Consider the following 16849-nt stretch of genomic DNA (forward strand, 5'->3'; position numbering starts at 1 on the left):
GATTAAACATTTTTATCATAAATTAACGATAAGATAATTATTGCTGTTGTTGGTAAAGAAAATATAGAATACTTAATCAAAGTAACGATATTCATCAAGTTCTCAGCTAACTACGCGATTTTATAGTGTATCTTTATATTTTAATAACAAACTTTAAAAAATACCTGAGTAGGTAGGTAGTTACTTATTATGGATTCCACGCTCACAAATTCTGCAACGCAATGGAGCACGCAACGAAATGGGGGCCTGTAAGTAATTTTTTTTTAACATTATTTTTACAGGTAGAGTAGGCAGGTCTTTTATTCCATTTACAGTTATTATTAAATAGATAGGTCTCTGCTTCTTACGGTGCCTCTTTTAACGTACCTACCTAGTTTGGTGATCGTTAGTCTATCAAGCCTAGTAGATTGCTTGGTAATAACTAAGTAGGTACTTATTTTTTCTGTTAATTAGAGAGTAAATAAATAAAATAAATACTTATCTTGTTTTAACGGCGAAGGAAACATCGTGTGGAAATTTACATGTCTAAGATTTATCTATAGTGGTCTCAAAGGTGTGCGAAATCTCACAATCCGCACTTGGCTAGCGTGTCTAAATGTTTCTTATTTTGAGAGACAAACCGTGCTCAGTAGTGGACCGGCGATTGGTTGAGATGATGATGATGAAACTGCTGAAGAATATCTACGTTACAGACCCTTATAATTTTTTCGATTTGAGCTGTAGTCTTTTTAGAAAAAAAGGTAGTAGGTAACAGTATAAGAGTTGTTGTAATGTTGCTGGTTCTTCTCTGATAGAGATGGGGCCTTGAGGCGGAGGTTCCTGACCCACAGAGTAATTTTTCTTAGACCTTAGGTACCTACTTACTCGGGGGTTAGCAAGGCTTATTAGTAGGTAGGTACTTAGTAATAGGCTAAGGTTAAAAATTAGCTAATTTGTAAAGAACTTTGGTATTGCGTTTTTACGAGTTGGCCGTAGGCTGATAGAGAGCGCGTGCGTACCTCGAGTACCTTCTTATTCGGCTATGGGCACAGAGAAAGACGCTTTTCCGGTAACTTTATTTAACTGAATGCCGAACCTTTTCTGCTAAAGCCTACCATCATGATTATGGGGCACGGGACCTCAAGATTGGGTATAAAAGTAAAGAGTAATTTGACGGTTTCTAAAGAAATATATTTATCTATGTCAGGTTTTTATCCCAACAGATGGCGCCCGAGTTCTCTAATTAGTTTGTCTAAATTGAGTAGCAGTTCTATTGTGGATTCAACTCTATCAAAAATAAAAGTAAGTACCTCATAAACCCTTTAAGTACGCTCTTTTGCGCCCAACTAGGTAGGTATGATTAAAAAAGCTATGTTTAAAACATTCCTTCTCTCGCGCAAAGTGCAACGCCATACGTAGGTACTCGTACCTACCAACCTTCCTTCGTAATTGATGCGGATTCAATTACTATTATTTTTTTCTTTCAACATACACAAAGATTTTCAAGTTTTTTTTTGTGCCTAGTCTATCTACCCTACTACCTAAAGTATGTGTACTGAAAAGTGTGCGATGTCGCGTAAAAACCTTAAATTGGGTTGTTGATAAGGGACTTTATTAGGAACTACTTTAATATTGACCTAAGTATGCTGATTATTATCAGCATACCTACATAGTACATATTATTATGTACTTAATTATTACCTAAGGCCGGAATTGCACCTGTAAGTTTTACTCACGGAAGTAGGTACCTAGCTTACGTGATAAACTTACGAAAAATTTAACAATGTAAACACTCTTGTCAATATTGCAGGCTAAAAAGTTCGAACGTAATTGGGATACCATCGTTAATATAGTGTTAGTTGAAGCCAAACATCTTCCACCAGTTCCTGATGATGGAATATGTCATAGTTTATACTGTAAACTAGGGTATGTATGGTCAATTACTACCTACTTAATGCAAATTCAAAACAGAGCAGGGTAGAAGCTAGTAAAAGTAAATAAATTTAGAGAAAAAGTTAGTAAATTAAAAAAAAAACTAAATATGTACTGTTTGACTGAAGGTTTCATATCATCAGTTCCATCAGTTATAATTATATGATAAAAATACTTTGCTTTGTATAATAAAGGTTAGGATCGGAATGGTTTAGATCCAAAAGTGTTCCGAGCAGTCAGAATCCAAAGTGGAAAGAAAGCTTTCGACTACATGTCTACCAACACTATGTATTGAATATATCTATAACAGATAAAGGAAAAATGGAAAACTCTATGGGCAGGTACGTAATCCATACTAATATTACAAATGCGTATGTATCTCTGTCTGTCTGTCTGCTAGCTTTTCACGCCCCATTTGTTTAATCGTTTTTCACGAAAGGTAGGTATAGAGATAGCTTGCATCCTGAGAAAGAACATACCTGCTTAGGCTAATTTTTCTCCCGGCAAATCAAAGAGTTCTCGCGGGGTTTTAAAAAAAATTCGCAGGTATCATCTATTTGGTACAAAGACAGAGTCTTAAGTCGCAGGCATCTTGGAGACGAGCATAGGCTACTTTTATCCCGGATCAATTGGTCTTGCAAGAAATTTCTTAGTAGACTTGACCCTCCTGGAAATTCAATCCGTAATCTCCCATTCCTAAGATCACAGCTATTGCGCCAGGGAGGTGGTCATTATTAGTGATATTTACTGTGAAATTTGTGGATAGAAAATGGATTTGTGATATAAAATAATTAATAATTCCTGTACTTAAGTTGTATTTTAGATCTGTCTAAGTACGAGAAAGAGCGCACACACGAGATTTGGCAACAGCTAGATGATGGATACGGAATGCTACATATTTCAATTACGATGTGTGCCATCCGCTCGTCAGAAACTACTAGCAACTGCTTGGTGGATCTACGAGATTTTGTTAAGAGTAATGTAAGTAACTACTTAGTAGTACACGTAAGTAGAGCTATTCTTTAGGTCAAACGAAGATGATATAATTTTGTGGTCAAAAAAACTTTCAGGTGCCATAAACGTATAACGCAATCAGCGTAGACACAGAGTGATAATATTTGGCTTTAGAGAGTTGCCCTCTATTCTTCGAACCTATCATTCAACCATTTGCTACCTGGTAGAGCTCAAACTTGGTAGGTTTTGAAAATACCAAATGTAATAAGATTTTTATTTCAGAAAATCTTAAATGATCCATACGAGTGGGCTGTAGTGGGAAATTTATATGTGAACGTTATTGGAGCTAAAGGCTTAATCAGTAAACCAAAAGCATACTGCACTTTGGAAATCGATAACGAGAAAGTTGAGACTAATCGCGTCAGCCCGAGCTCGGAACCGAAATGGAACAAATGCTACATTTTGTGAGTATTCTAGTCTAAACAGATCGCGAATGCGACCTGGGCAGACAAATCCACCGAACCCAAACACGACGGAGTTAGGTATGTTGAGAAGTTCCTAAGGCCACCTATAAGATTTTGATCGAAGCAACATATATCAGCTTATCCGTCCGTCCGTTATATCTGTTCTAAATTTCAGCTCAATCGGTTGGCGGGTCTAAAATTCACTTTGCAAGATTTATTAAGACGGCAAGTTAAATAAAAGTTTGTAAAAAATGTCTTCTTAGTGCTCACAATTGCTCCATATAAAACCCTCACTTTTGAACTTCCTATTTAACAGCTGTGATATTTTTTTTTAGTAAAATTTACGACGTAACATCAACTCTCGATATAAAAGTTTACGATAGCTCGCTGAAGAATGCACTTTTAAATAAGTCGATAGGGAAAGTGTCAATACCACTACTCAGGATAAGCAATGATTTGATCCGGTGGTACGCTTTGAAAGACAGTAGAAAACGGAGTAATGCGAAGGGAAACTGTCCAAGGATACAACTCCAGATGTCTTTAGCTTGGAATCCAGTGAGTAATTAACCTAATCTATACTAATAAATAAAATTGGAGTGTCTGTCTGTAATTTCGAAATAACTACCTCATATTAAGCTCATATGGTTATTTGAACGATACCATAACTGAATCACACGTTTTTAAAATTTTTGTCTGTCTGTCTGTCTGTCTGTCTGTCTGTCTGTTTGAAAAGGCTAATCTTTGGAACGGCTGAACCGATTTTGACGGGACTTTCACAGGCAAGTAGAGGATTGACCAGGGCGTAAAATAGGCTACTTTTTTAACCGACTTTTAAAAAGGGAGTTGTGTTTTTCTACCTATGTACACCGAAATCTCCGAGATTTCTGAACCGATTTGCGTCATTTCTTTTTTAATCGATAGAGGAACTTTGCGACATTGTTTCATAAAAAATTTGGAGTCCAACTCCTCAATCCTGATGCTGCAGGGGATCTGACCAATCCACGCGGGCGAAGCTGCGGGCATCAGCTAGTTCCTATATAAGATTGTCGCGCCTATGTGCTTTAAGGTGCAAGAGACGGGTCTGTTTAGGAAATTAGTCAAAATAATGAGTTTGACATGAGTTACTCATAATTAGCCGATACTATAGCTATAATTACACAGGACCCTTTCAAGTTGTTTGTCGTATTAGTTTACAAATTGCGAAAAATCAAATTAAATTTGAATTTCGCGGGCACTAATGTTGTCAGCTTCACTACTCTGTGAAAATAATACGAAAATAGTATCTTCGCAGGTAGGTACGTGATTGCGATCACCGAAGGAAGACATCAGGCTTTCTAATTTTACAATGGTTTGATATGTCGACCATTAAATAGCTCAACGATCAAGTACCTATATATTTTGAGAAACATCGGAAAATCAATCAATACGTATAATTTACCTTCGTTTATGGAGTCCATTTCTATTTATTAGTGGATAGACCATTTTTTTTTATTATTATAAATTTTTTTTTCGGCCTAAATCCTACTGATATTGGATTACAATAATACCATAAGCTTACCATAAGACCTTATTGTTTTGTAGGTAAAAGCGACCGTGAAATTATTTCAAGCCAAAGAGGTGAAATATACAAAGAAGCCACCAAAATTCGACCTTGCACTAGTCTATAAAAATACAAAATACGTATCAGATCTTTTTAATCTGGCTGCAGAAGTAAATGAATATTATAAGTAAGTAATGCTCTTGAAAAACTTTTTTACATTTTGTTTTTAGGGTTCCGTACCTCAAAGGAAAAACGGAACCCTCATAGGATCACTTTGTTGTCTGCCGGTCTGTCTGTCCGTCCGTCCGTCCTTCGCGTCTGTCAAGAAAACATATAGGGTACTTCGTTGACCTAGAACCATGAAATTTTGCAGGTAGGTAGGTCTTAAAGCACAAGTAAAGGAATAAATCTGAAAACCGTGAATTTGTGGTAACATGATTTAAAAAAAAAATTAAAATGTGTTTCTATTTTCAAAGTTGGATAACTATACCAAGTGAGGTATCTATCATAATATGAAAAGGCTTTACCTGTACGTGTACATTCTAAAACAGATTTTTATTTATTTTTATGCATAATAGTTTTTGATTTATCGTGCAAAATGTCGGAAAAAATACCCGAGTACAGCTAACCCTCGGTGCGCGAGTCTGACTCGCACTTGGCCGGGTTTTTTTTAATTAAGTAATATCTTTACTTTTGATTTATGTATTTCAATTAGTTGTATTCAGGCGATTGTTGGAAGTTCGCACACGAATTTCATTCTCGCGACAAGATTATGCGGACTCCTAGTTCCAAATTCTTACCTAATCCTAATTCCTGATGCTACAGGGATTTAACACTCGCAATTTAGATGATACCTAGTATGTATTCTAAAGCCAATGCGAATTGATTATGCGGGTACAGAATCTTTTTCTTTTACTTACTTTGAATTTTAAAATACTCTCTATTTGCTTGATCAACAGGTGCGTCTTTGAATGGGATGATAGAGAATACTCTTTTTGTATACTCGTCGGATGGCTGGTTTTCTGTTATTATGTCAGGCTGTGGAATATTCCTCTCCTAGTCTTAATACCTTTCTCTTATCAATGGATTTTTGGTCGCCATCGAGGTATTTTATTTGCTATTTTTATATTTTTAACCCCCGACCCAAAAAGAGGGGTGTTGTAAGTTTGACATGTGTATCTGTCTGTGGCATCGTAGCTCCTAAACTAATGAACCGATTTTAATTTAGTTTTTTTTGTTTGAAAGGTGGCTAGATCGTTCTCAATGATGTTGTCAAAGGTGCCAATCGCTACATTACAGAGGCTCCGTAAAGTGCAGTCATTTGTTGTTTTTAAAATTAGGTACCAAATGACTGGAGTGCTGGAGTGTCATGTGCATGTGTGGTTGCGTCGTCGTGGCACCCCGCTTGCAGTACCTACCCCTAGGCAGGCTCTGTATACGATCACCTATAAAATTATCAAACGCATTACAAAAAAAAAAAAAAACTACTTACTGGATAATTGGGTTACAAACATCCGTCACAGTTTTATTAGGTCATGACCGAATTGTTTAGGTTATATTAATCTAGTTATGAGTAATCAATGACATTCGTTTTTCAGATAACGTGTACATTGTACAGGATTGCGCCAACGATGACGAAACTAAGGTAGGTAGGTCAAGTATGTTAGTTTTATTTTATCACATTACTAGAAGATGCCTGCGACTTCGTCTGCGTGGATTTAGGTTTTTTAAAAATCCCGTGGGAACTCTATGATTTTCCGGAATAAAAAGTCCATAGTTTACGTGCTTCTCCGAAATGTAAGCTATCTCTGTACCAAATTTCATCAAAATCGATTAAACCGTCAGGCCGTGAAAAGCTAGCAGACAGACAGACATACTTTCGCATTTATAATATTAATACATAATACAAAATTATGGATATTTGACGATCTCCTTGGTTCAGTAGTGAGTACTGTGGTCTTGACGAGCCTCGGATTCGATTACCGGCATGGACCGTTTGGGAATAGGTATATTACTTTGGGAATCATTATTTCTTTTTTAGTATGGTAATAATTATATGATTTTTATTTAAACGGACTCTATAATTTCAGGAAGAAAAGACTGTGGGTGGAAGAATACAGGACTTACAGAAAATGACGATTACTATTACAAATGGGATAGAGTTTATCGTGTCTTATATTGAAAGACTTAATAAGTAAGCTTTAGGCTAGAAACTAGAAACAAATCGAGCAGAATTCCGTAACGTGTGATAGTGAAATGTTAGGCACCGTCTCCACAGACGAGAGAAATGCGGCGATGGTCTCACCGCGCCAACAAATTCGATGCAACCCTTTACATTAACGTTAACGTCAATGCCCAATAACGCCATAATTATCGCGATAATCAACGCGTTAGATTGAGAGGCCACACTTGAACGGTTAACGTCTAATGCCAATTAAATTACCAAATGGCATTGTGAATGCCGTTGCACGTTGATCGTGGCTACATCTACGTTTAACGGGAAACGCCGTTGGACATTGCGTTATTGGCCGTCAATGTGGCCAGGACATTAAAGACTCATCTCCACAGGGCGATGGATACAGGCGAACAATAGTAGGTAGGGCCACGTAAGGAGAGTGCCAAATATGTATGTTATTATCTGCACGGACCATGCCAAAGCAAACTACCGCGCATGTTTTACCGCTTACGGAATTCCGCCAGATTTCTCTATAATATAATTCTTCAAGTTTTGCCCTTTAATAGTAATTGAGCGATAACTAGTTAAATTATCACCTTTTTCAGTTTATTAACCTTCAAAGTTCCGTTCTTAAGCTACGTTGCAATGACTATACTGTTAGCAGCATCCGTCGCATTGTATTATATCCCATTTAATTACTTCCTGATGATTTTAGGTAAGTATTTAATTTTATAAACTTATTCTTCAGTAGCCGTAACAGCGTTAGCCTACACGGGAGATTGTGGGTTCGATCCCGGGAACGCACCTATAACTATTCAAGTTATGTGCGTTTTGAGAAATTTAATATCACTTGCTTTAATTGCGATGGAAAACATCGTGTGGAAACCTGCATACCTGAGAGTTCTGCATAATGTTCTCAAAGGTGTGTGAAGTCTGCCGATCCGCACATGACCAGCGTGGTGGACATTGGCCTAACCCTTCTCATTCTCAGTAGTGAGCCGACGATGATCATGATGATGACGATGATTCTTTACTAGCTGTAGGTTTATATAAGAAGATCCTATTAAAGTTTTTGCTAAGCATTGTGTGGAAGTTTAAAAGTAATATAAAGGGGTTGTCATGGCACCGTAACTTAGCGAACGAATTCAAAATATTAAAATTCAGCTTTTAGATTTAAACTCTTTATTTCATTATACTGTTACAGGAATTTACAAATTTGCGAGAAAATATTTAAACCCAGACAGAGAGTTAAATAATGATTTAATTGACTTCCTTTCAAGAGTACCGGACAATATTATATTGGTAACTTATTTCAGTCTCTACATTATTACTTACAACTAGAGAATAACTTATTTATAAATATTACCTCTAAAGTTTATAACTACTTACTGAGTACCTAATCGATATACATAATATTTAATTCGAATGCAATATTAATCACAGTCTTGGTAACTAAGTAATTTGAAAACAGAAAAGCAACCATATCTGACTATCAACAGAGTAACTAATCAATAATCACTATACATCTTATACCTTGATTTGTTTTCTTTTTCATAAACTAAAGTTATTGTACATGTGTTTTTGTTTGTCTTATTATTAAATGAGTTACTAAGAATATATGGTCTAAGATCTGGTATTAGAAATACGAGTATCTACCCTCATGTTATTTAATCGAGATAGAGAATATATGCTAGATAATGTATCAATCTATCCATTATATATCTAGCATATATTCCTAATACCTCATTCTCTCATACCAATATTGTTTTATTTTTTACAGAAAGATTGGAAAGAATTAGGTGTTCCAGAACCCAATGAAGAATACCAACGTCCTTGTAAATCGTTTAAGATTCCAAGATCAATAAGTACCCCTAACTTGAGGTAGTCTATTGTGTAATATTATATCTAATTTAAATTAATTTATTTACAGCATTTATAATATAAGTATAAATAAAAAGAATATTAAAAATTAAAATCAGAATTATTATTACCGGAATTCCTAAAGCAAGCTGAGATACGTAATAAAAAGTGCTTATCTCAGAACCAGGAAAGGTTACCGTTACCATTTTTTTTAAACATTTCGTTATGTTACGTTAAAAATATAAAATTTTAGTAGCGGTATACCAATAGTATACCGATGTATCACTACCCATATTACAAATGTGTTTGTTTCTTGGTTTATTGGTTTGTCCTTCAATCACGTCGCAAAGGAGCAACTGATCATTGTGATTTTTGGTACCAAAATAACGAAATAATAAATTTTATATTTTGTGTTATCGTTTTAACTAAAACTGCCGCCTTTACGTAACAGGTGTACACTATACAGTCTCAGCTTACTTTTAATTGACTTTATTATTAAAATCTAATAAAATACAATCACTATTCATTCATTTGCATTGAGCATCTGGCAGTGCAACAAAATTTACTCAATAATTCAAGAATGAGCATTCTTAATTTAAATTACAAACTGCTCTTAGGGAATATTAAGTTATAATATTGCACGCTCGATTCGTCCCATGCTATAACCTATCGTCCTTAAAACACCCTGCCGCACCGCCCTTCATAATATGGCACTGTGTCCATAATTTAACAATGTTTCAACCAATGCTTTAAATTATTCTTCACTATCTGCTTTTTGCTGGATCTGGTGGATTTAGATTTGGCTCAGGAACTTTCAACTCGCGCCATTGTTTCTGAAACAAAAAGTTATGAGTTAGTAAAAGTTATTTCTTTGAATTCAAATAATGCACTTGTACAAAACAATCGTATCTCGTAACATTAAATAAAAAAATCTCTGATTAATCTTTAAACGTACTTTCCGCTCGTATATAATTATAATAGACTACCTACGTTACTAGGCACAGCCTGAATCTCCAGTAGAGATAGGTAATTTAATAAGTTATTCACATGAATAAGTACCTAAATAGAAAGAAGTTAAGTATTGTGACTAGATTTTATGCGGCCAAATGTTAGTTAAGTATATAGATTCAAAAAAGTTTGATTCCTTACCAATATCTCATCATCAGGAACTCGTGATATGAAATCTAGAAGATCGTTGTTAGGGACTCTCGCAGGATTTAAGAACTTACGAGTGAACTTATAAAGACCTGTAACAAACGAGAAAATTCGTAGGTAACTAAGTTGAAATCATGAAACTGAAAAGGAAGAATTATATACTCTGGTTAATGTGTTACAAACACAATCCCTGAAACATTACAATAACATGCCCTATTTCAAACCCATTCCACACAAGAAAAATATACTTATTAAAGAAATTATAACGTAACTTACCAAGAGCCATAAATAAATAGTTGATCGGAATCAGGTACAGAGCTATTGACGAAGCAATTAGAGTTATGATGACCAAGTAGCTCAAGTATGGCACGCTGAAGTTCACCAAGCTGAAAATCAAAATTATTTTTATTAATTGCGATCGGAAACCTTGTACGGATGATTCGTTTGCGAATCTAACTCGCACGTGACCAGTTTTTTTTCAGCGGTTGACTAGCGGAAGATACCTACTTACGAGTAATTATGGTCCGCATGGTTCGGCTCCGCAGTCCGCGCTTCCAGTGTCAGAACTGGTTAGTGGTTCCCAATACCTACACAAGTTTTACAGACCGGTCACGCCAGTATACAAGCTTAAATTACTTACTTTTTTATCCTTTCGAGAAGGGACACCACATAATCGATCGCATTCTTGATTGTTAATGTGAGATCTTGAAGTTCATTGATACGAGTTTTGATTGTCTTGTCATCCTGTTAGATAGAAAATATCAGAAATAAATATAATATCAGAAAGTACCTAGAAGTAGGTATTAGTGCGTGCAACACAAATAGTCCAATCTTAAAAGCTCGTTTACACAGGCTGCGTAAGCGTTGCGTAAGCGCAAACGTAGCGCGTTGTACCTTGGTACAAAAGTACCATTGCGTTGTAATGTATGGAACTGTATGAGACATGGCACACCGCATGCGTGGCGTGAACGTTTGCGTAAACGTAATGCCTACAGTTATGTCTACGGGTTCACGCGCGTCACCACGCATGTGTCACGTCTACGTGCTGCATATGCAATGGGTGTGAATAGCCCTTAAGTCTGGAACAAGAGGCGCATGATTGCGCATTGTATCTTTCTTTACCAATCAATCCATTCGTTCCATCCAAATTGTTCGTTTAAGTATAACGCAAGTGTAACTGTCGGACTTCGTCTGTGTTGGTGTTAGCTGGCGGGCGTGCTCTGCCTGTTTGGAGTGTTTTTTTTTCGTTAAAACTGACTGGAAAGCGCTCGGGGGTGCCGTGCGTATGTCGGCGAGCGCCGGCACAGACGGGGTCCATACTTGTATAGTTTAACTAACTTGTTACAAATAACTACAAACTTGACATTGGCTAATCTTTGTAAAGCCAGACGAGAGAAAAAAAAAAGTGTAACTGTCCGTTAATCACATCGCATCAATGACCTTAGCGTGTTTTTTTTGGTGTTAACTGTTAGTTAATTTATGCACCTGGGCAAAAACTAATAGATGAAAATAAAGTTCACCGGCAATATTGTACGTGAACTAAAGTTCAAAGGTCTCTGAGAGGATTTATTAATATTGTAAACAAGGAAATAACATTTTAAAACCGGAACATAAATGAAATATGTAAAACCTTTTCCATTCGAAATAAACAAAGCTTTTTTAAACACTTTAATTAAATAATACTAATTTCCGGAGTTTTATGGTAAGACTCAATTTGTGCACGTCATACGTAATGCCACCAACAGAAGTCGGTTGACGAGGATGAAGACGGTTGGAGGATGATGATGAGAAAAGGGGATGCACGATCAACAGTGAAGAATCCATAGCTACGACCACTCTGTTAAGACTCAAGAGTGTACGTTTGAGAAGAAAATAGTTACACTAGCTTTGCCCCGAGACTCCGTCTGCGTAGATAAACTGTATATTTATATGTTTTAAGTTCCATATATTTATATGGAAATCTTTACTTATTGGGGGCGTACGTTATAAACCGTGCAGTAGATACAAAATCTCAAATTTCTAGAGAGCTATAAAAGTCCCTTATTAAATAAAGAAAAAAAAGGTTTTTAGACCAAGCGGTTTAAAATGTCACAGTCAACCAGTTTACTATTTTATATGTATATACCTACCTCACTGGTTGTGTATTGTGTAAATGTGATGTATTACAGTTTGTATAATTACTGTAATGACTCTTATTTATTCATCAAGGCATAACGTTAGGTGTGAATTCGAGTTCCGTTACTCGAGTTCTGACTCGATATTTACAAGTGGGTACTAGGTAAGTAATAACGTGTGTGAGTAAGTAAAGTTGACTTTAAAACCCTAATAATAATTAAGTAATAGGTATACCTAAATGTAAAAGTTTGGATGTTTGGATGTTTGTTCTCAATTACTCCTCAATGACTATGAATCGATTGTTCTGCTTTGAATGGAAATAGCTTATACCTACACTAATTGAGCACAAAGACTACTTTTTATTCCGAAAAAGTTTAGTGGGATTTTTAATAAAAATATATCCACGCGGACGTAGTTGTGGGCATCAGTTAGTACAATGTTATATTTTTAGGGCTCCGTACCTCAGAAGGAAAATAGGAACCCTGATAGGGTCACTTCGTTGTCTGTTTGTTTGTCTGTCTGTCTGTCCGTCCGTCTGTTCGTCTGTCATGTCTGTCAAGAAAACCTACAGGGTACTTCCCGTTGACCTAGAACCATGAAATTTGGCAGGTAAGTAGGTCTTATAGCACAAGTAAAGGAAAAAATTCGAAAACCGTGAATTTTGGGTTACATCACAAAAAAAATATTAAAATGTGTCTAAATTTTCAACGTAAGATAACTATACCAAGTGGGGTATTATATGAAAGGGCTTCAGGGCGGGTGTACATTCTAAAACAGATTTTTGTTTATTTTTACGCATAATAGTTTTTGATTCATCGTGCGAAATGACAGAAAAAATACCCTAGTACGGAACCGTCGGTGCGCGAGTCTGATTCGCACTTGGCCTGTTTTTTGATATAAGGACATAGAGCTACCTACGTCTGACTTAATTAATAACCTTTGCGGTTTAACTATAAGTTTCAAGATAATTGGACATGCAATTCCATGACTCATCTGGAAAAACCCAGACATATGAACTTGCAAAACTTTCCTGATCATGTTTTATAATTAGGTAGGATACCTACTACAAAGTTCAATTCGATAAAGCTCGCAAAAAAGTCTTATTATACGCGATGTATCCTCATCATTTAAGCTCCGGTAAAACTGGTTTATAAACTACATTTTATATGCTTGTAATTATGATATGGACGGCGTCGTTTTACAGAGAACAAATTTCAAGTGGCATATAAATATTTAGGTAGGTATCCATTGTGGCATTTATGATGGCATTCCGCGCTATTTATAGAGTAAAAGGAAAATGTATGTTTGTATTTTATTAATTTATATGCTAGGTTTTCTAGAAATGAATAAGGAAGTATTCGGCAACTTTTATACGGTATTTGATAATTACTAGTGCCTAGGTATAACGGAAATCATTAAGTAGCTAAATATCAAGGATTTTCTTTATAAAAATTATATGTCGAATAAAAACTTATTTCTATGACGATAAGATGCATTTTCGTTTACCGTGTTAATATACCATATACTATTATATTTACATAATAGTATACAATATGTGAATGCAAAAATTTTATTTGCCAACTGAAGTACAAAATTATTTATTTATCAAAGTAAATAAAATCGTGTATATCTAACTATGGAATTTTTTCACACTCCTACTTGAGATTTAGAAAAACAGTAGGTACTTAACAATATTACCTTAGGTTCCTGTTCTTCCTCTTGATAATCTTCATCAGCTATTTGGTATAAGGGGACAGGAACATTATTATCTGAAAGTCAATTTAAAGTCGTTCTTTACTGTGCTAAAATAAGTATATTAAGTATGTGGTGTGTAAATAAGTTTTAGGTAAAAGTAAGTTAAGTTAAGTTAAGTATCTATAATAATATATTGACTTCAATGTTCAAAACCCATTTGCTAAATAAATTCTAGAATTTTAATAACAACCATTATTTTGTACGTACTCAAAATATAAAAAAATAACGTAAACTAAAATACACGTAATCAAAATGAATGGATGAAATATGCTCCTTTGTACATCAAAAGAAAATGCAAACAAACAAAAATAAAGTTAAAAAATAAAATTAGGTACAATTGAGATTTGGGACCCTATAGTTTTAAAGCGATCTCTAAAAGACGATCACGTTGCAGATCATTTAATGACTAGTGAGAAAGGGTTGGAACGGGTGAGAGGTGAAAAAGATAATTTTTAAATTAAAGGCACTTACTTCTTTGGGTGAGCCAGTAGTGAGCAAAAGGCAAAGTTAACAAAAGGGGCGTCATCCACATTCTAAAGAAGTACCAAAATATTAGCCATCCGATTAGTGCGCAAACCGATTTTTCTTGATTATCCCATTCAAACACTTGCCTGAAAAAAAAGTTAATTTATTGGTTTAATCACAATCCATTAACAAGAATATTAGAAATGAAGAAATTCGACTTTCCTTTTCAGGTAAGAGAAGGTACGACATCAGAGCAATTTAGGTGGGTTTTAAATGCATCGACTTTTGAATTTTATCTATTCCCCTATTTTTGCCCGCGTTTATTTATGTTTTCCAAAAATCTCACGGAAACAAAAAGTAGCCTATGTCGCTCTTTAGGCTATTAACTATGTATACAGGTATACTTATCTAAAAATTACAAACTAACAAGCCAACAAAACAATAACTAAATACACTTTCACATTTATAACATAACAAAGTACAACAATATTATGTATAATTTAAAAAAAACCTGATGCGAAATTTCCTACTTTACAAAAAAAAACAATAAAATTGGGTAGGTAAGATTAATGTGAAATAAATCACATTGGGTAATAAAAACTTATGACTTCCTATAAAAATCACAACACCATTAGTTCAAAGTACTATAATCACTTGACCGTGAATTTTTGTATAGTCAGTAAGCGCAAACATATTTGTACAATATATATGGGTATATATTACCTATTTCTGGAACGACCAATCTTATTTGGGAAATATTAGTGCATTTGGGAAATTTTGAAAAAACATGAATCAGTCCTTGACACCTCTAAGCAAGAACCTTGAAATCGAGAGGTCAAAAATTATAAGACTTTAGGAAAAAGAGTTCAACGAGCGTAAAGCTCTCATTTTCAGTGACCTAATAAATGGAACGAAATTGCTTGTGCTAAACGATGGATTTATTAACTCGACATGTTAGATTTTAACATAATGATGATGTAAAGTTCAATAATCTTTGTACTCGTTAATGTAGAACGGTATATAATAAATATTCATAAATCGTATGGACTTACTAACAATAGAATAATCAACTTACTTCAAGTGTTCATTTCCAATTTGGAAAACTTTGAATATATTTTTGACGAATATTAAATTACTGTAAATGAGAGGGATGTCAAATTTCGCTGGTTTTTGGATATATTTGGTTTCCTTTGGGCTTAATACACGCATGGACGCCTTTACCTGAAAATACATTTTTTTTAACAACAGCTTTATATGCAAAAATTAATATTAGATTTCAGGATGTAAACTCTACATTTTAGGGAATGTCGAAACATCTTTATTCCTCAATTAAAAGATCGTTGGTGACTCTAAAATGGTCCCTTGAATACATGAAGTACATACATACATTTGGGATCATTTTACGAAATACTTTCACACAAAATAAGACATTAATTAATTATTCTTTAAAAAAATATTATCTTATAGATCTTACCGGATTCCACACAAGCGACATTTCCAGAAGTATTCTAGGACAGTTCCCCCTTGCACTATTCTTTTTTAACCTATCTTTGAGTGCATACCACCGCTTTTCATTGTTATTTATCCTCAACAAAGGTATTGACACTTTACCTATTTTTTCACCTTTCATTGACTGTATCATTGATTCATCGTATACTGTGATATCTAATGTAGATGTGACATCATTTACTTCACTGTAAAAGAATAAAATAAGCTTGCTTATAGTAAGACGATATTAATTTTAGGGTTATATTGTATTTGTATACTTGTACAATATGATTCGTAAATACCTCGCGACAATATCGAAGGAAGTGAGTTTTTAAATACACGAATCTTCATGATCAATGTCGAGTAGTAATACATATAGTAAGTAGTAGTAATAATATGAAGTATGCCCATTTACAGAATAAATTTTAAGTGTACCCGAATTCATTCGGGTATCCACGCGACGGGCTATATGCAGTGTAAATTGAACCATTACATTTAGATAATATTAATTATTATGTCTTATCTATGTAGATGAAAATACGAATGGATACTTACAAGTTGAAGTTCTTGTTCCAATTATGTTCCGAGGTGCCTTTAACAGTATGGGTTTGAATCCTTGAGTTGTCCAACTCTAGCACGCAGTAGGCGTTGATATTACCACTAATATTGAGCGCAGTCAACCCTTTCGCGCCATGTACGGTTACGGTTAGCTGGCCGACTTCGCTCCAATTGTCAAATCTGTACCATTGCTGGAAAAATTCAAGGGCAATTAAATTTTTATATAGGTGCTGTCGCCGGAGACTAGGAGCCTTGGCCTTGTGGCCCATACAAGGTTTTGCCCGTAATGGCAGGCATGTTAGTCATCGAAGTGCTAGGATTTTCCTTTCCTTGGATTCGGAAGGTTTGGGGTTCGATTTCGGGCATACATCTCTAACTTATTGGAATTAAGTATGTTCGTTTAAAGCA

General features: G+C 35.0%; 2 protein-coding genes across 4 annotated transcripts in view; one reads left to right on the top strand and one right to left on the bottom strand.

Annotated features, from left to right (window-relative positions):
* Window positions 1–189: 189 nt before the first annotated feature.
* On the top strand, window positions 190–8673 carry LOC123864712 (multiple C2 and transmembrane domain-containing protein-like). The gene is made up of 13 exons (XM_045905334.1): window positions 190–248; window positions 1203–1281; window positions 1790–1905; window positions 2106–2252; window positions 2724–2892; window positions 3148–3329; window positions 3665–3884; window positions 4911–5056; window positions 5829–5974; window positions 6468–6514; window positions 6960–7063; window positions 7651–7760; window positions 8250–8673. The coding sequence occupies exons 1-13, from the start codon at window positions 190–192 to the stop codon at window positions 8384–8386; spliced, it is 1662 nt and encodes a 553-aa protein (XP_045761290.1). The 3' UTR covers window positions 8387–8673.
* Window positions 8674–8827: 154 nt separating this feature from the next.
* LOC123864436 (multiple C2 and transmembrane domain-containing protein-like) overlaps window positions 8828–16849 on the bottom strand; it is a 47190-nt gene continuing 39168 nt past the window's right edge. For all 3 annotated transcript variants that reach the window (XM_045904855.1, XM_045904856.1, XM_045904857.1), the window contains 9 exons: window positions 16439–16632; window positions 15870–16089; window positions 15471–15616; window positions 14402–14541; window positions 13874–13944; window positions 10701–10804; window positions 10337–10446; window positions 10055–10152; window positions 8828–9738 (listed from right to left, as the gene is read on the bottom strand). In XM_045904855.1, the coding sequence (XP_045760811.1) occupies window positions 9670–9738; window positions 10055–10152; window positions 10337–10446; window positions 10701–10804; window positions 13874–13944; window positions 14402–14541; window positions 15471–15616; window positions 15870–16089; window positions 16439–16632 (1152 nt within the window). In that variant the 3' untranslated portion in view covers window positions 8828–9669. The remainder of the gene's footprint in view (window positions 9739–10054; window positions 10153–10336; window positions 10447–10700; window positions 10805–13873; window positions 13945–14401; window positions 14542–15470; window positions 15617–15869; window positions 16090–16438; window positions 16633–16849) is intronic.

Source organism: Maniola jurtina, chromosome 4, assembly GCF_905333055.1.
Source record: "Maniola jurtina chromosome 4, ilManJurt1.1, whole genome shotgun sequence".
NCBI lineage: Eukaryota > Metazoa > Arthropoda > Insecta > Lepidoptera > Nymphalidae > Maniola > Maniola jurtina.

What these genes read in the sequence shown, in the direction of transcription:
- LOC123864712 (XM_045905334.1), top strand. Translation starts at nt 190, where the DNA reads ATGGATTCCACGCTCACAAATTCTGCAACGCAATGGAGCACGCAACGA. An exon ending in TGTCTTTAGCTTGGAATCCA is followed by an intron (nt 3,885 to 4,910) that starts GTGAGTAATTAA and finishes ATTGTTTTGTAG; the next exon opens with GTAAAAGCGACCGTGAAATT. An exon ending in TTACTTCCTGATGATTTTAG is followed by an intron (nt 7,761 to 8,249) that starts GTAAGTATTTAA and finishes ATACTGTTACAG; the next exon opens with GAATTTACAAATTTGCGAGA.